This window comes from Alosa pseudoharengus, unplaced genomic scaffold (assembly GCF_046254945.1).
Source record: "Alosa pseudoharengus isolate Yale_2024_CS ecotype anadromous, Long Island Sound unplaced genomic scaffold, YU_APseudo_1.1 YU_APseudo_1.1_scf_19, whole genome shotgun sequence".
Lineage (NCBI taxonomy): Eukaryota > Metazoa > Chordata > Actinopteri > Clupeiformes > Clupeidae > Alosa > Alosa pseudoharengus.
Window position 1 is genome coordinate 32200606 of NW_027468657.1, and position 6821 is coordinate 32207426.

Consider the following 6821-nt stretch of genomic DNA (forward strand, 5'->3'; position numbering starts at 1 on the left):
TGATATCCTTTTTAATGAATCACCTGGATAGGCAATGCTGCATTTAATAATATCTATAGCGTAAGAAATTAACTTACCACAGAAGCTGGACGTATACTTGGTTTGCACAGACTCAGTCCAGATTAAATCATATTTAAAATACATACACACAGTCAGACTGCAAAGGTTTCTATTATCTTTCTGCTTTTATGAAACTGCCACTGACACAATATACTGTAAGGCTTATAATCTTTGCTGAAGTAGCTGCAATGCCTCCTCTCTCATCTAAGCCACTTCTACCACCCCACCAGCCCACCTTCTGTTTGTCATTAACTTGCAGTTATTGTTTAATTGGGCCCTGTATTGTCCCCCACAGCCGTGCCGTATGACTCTCTAGGTGTCCAGTTAAGTTTGGTGGAGGAGGCTCATCCATCTTATGGGGGGCTCTCTCTCCTCTCCTGTCTCCTCCTACCCAGCTGAGCCCTCTTCCCCCACAGTGTACAGTGCCCTCATGCCAGCATCCGCAAAGTCACAATTAATCCCAGGGACTAGATGGAACAGAGATGGGTAAAGTGAAAGAATGAAAAAGAATAGTTTGTACTGCTTTTTGTTCACTGAAGTAGACATGATGCAATACAATTATTTGTAATTTAGCCAAAGCAACATTTTATGGCACTTTTATTGCACTTTAGGAAGGCTACAGGCAGCCACTGAAATGTTGCCTGTAGGGTATTAACTCTCCTTGAGGCAACCTGCTGCCTCCACCATCTTGCCACGATCAATATTTAATGTCCCAATCAAGTCTGAGGAGAGCTTATAAACCATACAGAAAATGGAATCAAAGTCATAGCCTGTCTGGCTTTTGTGAGGTTTGTTTGACAACATTCAAGGACACCGACATTTATGAATTAATTTGGTTGTCCCATCTTGTTGTCGAAATATTTAAATGCTGGATATATGTTAGACAATGTAGCCTATACATTTTTATAGCCTACTCCTTAAAGAAACATGAACATCTATGTGCATTTTTAGGATCCACTTAAATATGAACAACTGTTTCATTATGCATCAAAGAGGCCATTTGGACATGATAGCACTTGATTTGTGGCTGGTGCTTTAGCCAAAGGCTTGGACCCAAGCGTAACCATGTCTTAAAATCAATATTCCCATTTATGTATTGAGCATGACTCATCTCGGTGGAAGATCAGTGGAAAGGTCAAGGATACACATCTCCTGAGGCCTCGGGCTGTGGCTAGGGTACACCAGAGACGGGAAGACACATAAGCGTGCACATGGCAGTACACACAGAGCGGGCGACTGTTTTGATGTTTTTGTGCCCGTTGACATGGGAGGCCGTCTCCCTGGGAGGTGAGGGGTCTCCTACCCCACTGTGGCCTCTGACCCCTGCATAGGCCCTGCAGTTACTAGCTTTCAGTCTCCGAGATGAGGGGGAGGGGACGACATGCAAGACAATGTAGTTTTTTTTCCCCGTTTTCCAAACTTTGAATGTTCTGCCATAGTAACTCAGAGGTTTCCTACTCCAAAGTTTAGAAAACAAGGGTAAAAAAAGTGAAAAACTTAATACACAAACAAAAAAAGGTATAAAATTGTCTGCTATGTTTTGGGGTGTTTACAAATAGGAAACTAAGTTATTAACCAATTTAAATGTCCTTGTCTGGAATTGGAACATTATAATATGATTAAAAGCAATGTGTTTATATATATATATAAACTAGTGAATAAGTATTGTGTTGGGAGGACAAAAGGGCCACAACCACAGTAAAACTGGGAGCAACAATTCCCTCCCAACTTCATACAACTGATGATGAGCCCCCTTTTAGTGAAGTATTGGAGTGGCAGTAATTAGTTTGCAGGTGCGAGCGCAACACGTAGCCCAGTCTCAGCGTTCATGTTGGGAATTGCTTATGGTCCTGTGCTTACGAACAAAGGCATATATTCATACAGCATACACAGATTATTGTGACTCCCTGCAATGAATTGGCACTCATTAGCTTAGGACGCGCAACCAAAACAGGTGCATTAACGCACGCAACGTTAAGTGATGGTACATCAACGTCATGCTTTCAAGCTTCCTATATCTTTAACAATTACAGTAGGTCTACTTAAACTTAAGCAAACTATAAATGATGTCAAAGTTAATAGGCTGCGAATTCAATGGTATTACGTATTGGGATGATACTCAGGAGACATTGCACACATAATCGTCTTCTTTATTACGATATTGCACAGGGACATAGTTCTTGAAACGATGCAAGTCATCACCCCCCCCCCCCTACATTAGTTGGCATGTGCTCTCTCTAAGACTGGCAGCACCCCCATTATACTTTTCTATCCACGACACGTGCAGATACAAGCGGCTTGGCCGGACCATGCAAGCACAACTCAATGGAGGATTTAACCTGAGTCTCTATAGAAATAAAATTATCATTGCCCACAAAGGCACAGAATGGAAGTTGTTTGAAGGATGAGATGAGGAAAAAACGACGCTACGGGTAGGGCTTTTGAAAATGCTTTGGGATATCTCGGGGAAAATAATGTTGCAGTGATGACGTTTTGCCAACAAACAGCTTGCAACCAGTTTTACCATTTCAAAGATAGAGAGAAAAATGAGAAAAAAAATTTTTTGAGGTTTCATCTATAAAACATCTAAATGCATAGTAATTAACGAGTCTGAAGCCATTTCAGGTTGTCAAATGGGTCCGTTCCTGATTGGATGCTCATCAGAGAACTGGACCAATTCATCCACCTGCCACACTCACCCCTCAACCGTTACTATCCCAAAGCGTCATGTCTGCTTTGTTTTCATCATGCGTGGATGAAAGAGTGACGCTCTCAGCAGTCCTGCATGACTACTTTTAAGAGAGTATCGGGGATGTGTAGCCTAATTCAATTATGCCAAAAGAGGAAAAATACGGATAACCCCTTTATGAACACAATTGCTTTGCATTCATTCGACAGACACAAAATATTATTATAAACATTATAGTTTTATTTGTACAAAACTGTTTGCACCAAATGTATAATTTGAGGTAAATACATAATAGAATAAATCTCTTTATATACAATAAAAATACATTTCATATCAAAACCACATGTTGAATAAATAAAAAGAAAAGTATGAAGTGAATGTAAAAACCAGTATCTATAGAACTGTCTAAAAGGTTAAGCAGGACTCAACAGCGTTCTTGGGGTCAACATACATAATGCATTAGACCAGATCCTTGTCTTTTGACGGCCTTTCAGTCTTTTGTCAGAGCGTTGAAACCGAATTTCCACGCTAGTTTTTCTGCATTATCACTCTACAAATTGTAAAATTGACTTTTCACCTCCGGCTGCAAACGAAAATCCGTCGTCCTCTTTTAAATTATAATTTATTTTAAATAGAGGCAGAGATCAAGATCTGTGGAGTGGACCTTGTATACGAGCTGCAAAAGTGCAAAGGCAGTGAAGTCTACAATACCAAAACAACAACAAAAAACATAATAACAAAATGATGGTGAAAATATAAAAAACACAAACCATATGAAAATACAGTCAAGGCAAACAGTGAATTCGCATCTTGTCTTAATCTGGGCTTTTTGCACTAAACAATCTCAAACATTCTCCTTTACTAGCCTATCAGACATTCTGCTACCGAGCATTGACAACGATGTCTTTAAGTTTAGAAGATGTTGGGGACGAAGTTGCGGTAACTATAAACAACATCTGTTTGCAAATATCCATAGTCATCCATAGCTGCCGGGCTGCTTGGGTTGGAAGTGCAGTACGAGGGAGAAGACGAGGAGGACGCGCCTGATGACCAGGAGCAAGCATCGCTACCGGGGCTTGGGGCATCTGCCACGCAGGGTAGTGGTGGTAAAAGAAGCGTGGAGTCCCTGGGCTTGGTCTGGCGCTGGTCTGCAATCCGTATGGTCTCTGAGAGAGCCCAGATGTAGTTGTGGGCAAATCGCAAAGTCTCGATTTTGGTAAGTTTGGTGTCATCTGGGAAAGCGGGGAGGATGGTCCTCAGAGTGTCCAGAGCGTCGTTCAGGTTGTGCATTCTGTTTCTCTCGCGGTCGTTTGCCTTCACGCGCCGGTTCTTCTTGACCACATGCACAGTGGCTTCGTTCCTCGCCCGCCCCCTGCGCCTCTTCTTCAGCTGTGGCTCAGCGTCCGCCTCCTGCATGGCAGCCGATGATGAGCCAACCGAGCATGCGGGGGATGTGGCTTGGGTGCTGCTGCGAGAGTCTTCATCGTCCGTGTGAGAGAACGAATAGTCACAGCTGGGGCTGTCGATGTCAGAGTAAACGCTCTCCATTGCTGTGCTTGCTTTGAATGTAGAATCTGGAAAAAGTAGGAATAAGGAATTGTTAGATGCACATCCAATGCAAAACACAGGCAAAGCACAAAGTGTTGGTTTAAAGTGAAGACTATCTCCAAATTTGTAATGGACTTTGAAACTTACCCATATGAAGTTTGATGAGAAGAATGTTTTGAGGAGCTTAAGTCCGAAAGTGGTAGAAGTTGAGAGGTGTGAGGCACGCGTCAGTCTTGCTTTTGCTCTCTAGTCAGCTCGTGTGAGCCAGTGAGCTTGGCACACGACTGGCCTCAGATACCTTATATACCCTGTTGAAACAATGTGTGTACCCCCCTTGCCTGGGCATTTTGGGAAGGATGAATGAATAGCTTGCATCAGGTCTGCCCCGTGCCGCACGGCCATCCTATTTGCATAATTTATGCCCGTTGTTTGTCCTCCCTTCGAAGCGTGCCTGTAATCACGACTGACCAATCAGAGCGCTCGACTGCTGGCCAGCCACGCGAACAGTGCTGTTGCTATCTCCACTGCAAAGACCATGCCCACTTAAAGTTAAACCTCTGGAGGAAAATGAAAAGGGAGGGCCTCATGACTCACGCGTTTAGCCCCCAAGGCAAGGGCACACTCCACAAGTTCGGCAGGAATTATTTTCTTTCACAGCCAGGGTCTGGAAAACCTACATTGGCAAAAGACAACCTTTACTGCAGCCAGAGTCTTCAAATAACCGGTGCAGCGTGTAGCGGTGGCACACCGTCTCTTTAGGGAAACACAATTGTCCTTTCGTTTTAAACGTAGACTAATAATAAGTTCGACTAATCCACAATATATAATTGTCTGTATATATAATTCGCTGTATATATAATTGTCTGCAGAGTAAGTCTTGCAAAGAGAAACAAAAAAAATGTGATGTCAAGTGGGTTTGAAAAAATAAAAAAACTATCCATCCAAATTACAAACTCTTCATAAAGAGAATTTATATTCCAATTAAGAATGAAAACCTTTAAATAGCAAATGGGAAGATTTTAAATAGATTTGTTACAAAAACTTCTGATGAGGTCTATTAAGATTCGTATCACGGGTTGCTCTGTTTTAAAATTATACAGCGCCGCCATTTTTTTAAGGTTTATTTAAAAGCAACTTTATGAGACAACCATACAATTGTCCATTAATTATTCCATTTATTCCATTTCTAGCATCTCGCCTCTCTTTTGAGAAATCTGGATGGGGGCACTATTTAGAAATAGTTTGGAGAGAGACCTGCAGAGCCTTTCTCTTTGCTGAATTATGTGTATAGCGGGACAGTCATTTATAAATAATTACACAATGTTTAAAGTCTTCAGGCATGTATAATATATCAAAGCGATTATAAGGTGAATTGTTCCATTGTACGCTTCTCCCCTCTCTTCTTTTCAGTCCTATACGCCTTGTCCCCCTTCCAAATTCTGCACCTCTGAGCTTTTGTCACTCATTTTTTTCAGCCTGCGACACTCCAATGGCATTATTCTTATTCAAATACCCCCAGCGTGAACAAAAACACCCCTGTTCAGTGCATGTTTATATTTTGCTTAGACTACTTAGGGAAGACGAAATTATATAAACTAACCTAAAACATTTTCAGCGTTGCTTTACTTTTGCGAAAATAAATTAATCAGCACACAGAAAATGAATGGATGTAAACGCTATAGTTATTTTCGTCGGTTGCATACCCGGATCCTTCCTTGGCGAAAATGAATTTTGTGGCCCTTTTAGCACAGTGTGTTTTCGGAAACACAGTCCTGACGGGTAGGAGGAGATCAATTTTATTATTACAACACCAACCTGTCAGTAATAACATCAAAGACAAGAAACAGCTTGGATGCCCATTTTGCTTTTTACTGACGGCATTAGTAACCCGTCTAGGCAACACGCTTATTGCTCTTATAAAGTGATAAAATGTAACAGTTTTACCATATAACTTATTTCCTTGTTTCTGCAAGAAACCTACAGACTTGATTCTTTAGGGGAAAGTCTCGAAAGGGGGGTTTGAAGAATGGGTCTGGATGAAGCTTTTCTTGCGCACACTCCAGAGAGGTTTCCAAGGAGATCCCCTGACAGGATTAGGCATAAGGGCTGGAGATGGGATTGCATTTCAATAGCACAAACACGTGAGAAAACACAACAACACAATCGAATCTGGAGGGTCCAGTCTCATCCACGAGACCACATTCACACTGAGATGACCAACGACATATCATTATTTTGGAATGAAAGCGTGCGCAATGGTCTTGTTGAACAGCATTGCTGCATTTAGGGATGCGGCTTGCTCTAGAGACAATCCACACCAATGTAACTCATTTTATTTGTATTTGCGCCACAAATAGGCTATAACATGCATTTGCATGACAGGTGCTAAACTCGCTCGGAAAACCTTGGACAGCACACTTTTTAACAGAGCCGTATCCCACCATTGAGAATTGTGAATGGGACGTGTAAGGATTGATTCTATTCTGTGGGGGTACATTCAGCAATTTATTTCATATCTATTTAT

General features: G+C 41.7%; 1 protein-coding gene across 1 annotated transcript; it reads right to left on the reverse strand.

The window, feature by feature from the left end:
- Positions 1-3661: 3661 nt before the first annotated feature.
- Positions 3662-4297, reverse strand: neurog1 (neurogenin 1). Its single transcript, XM_076293013.1, has one exon. The coding sequence runs from the start codon at positions 4295-4297 to the stop codon at positions 3662-3664; it is 636 nt and encodes a 211-aa protein (XP_076149128.1).
- Positions 4298-6821: the final 2524 nt, after the last annotated feature.

Coding starts and splice junctions, on each gene's coding strand:
- neurog1 (XM_076293013.1), bottom strand. CDS start 4,297: ATGGAGAGCGTTTACTCTGACATCGACAGCCCCAGCTGTGACTATTCG.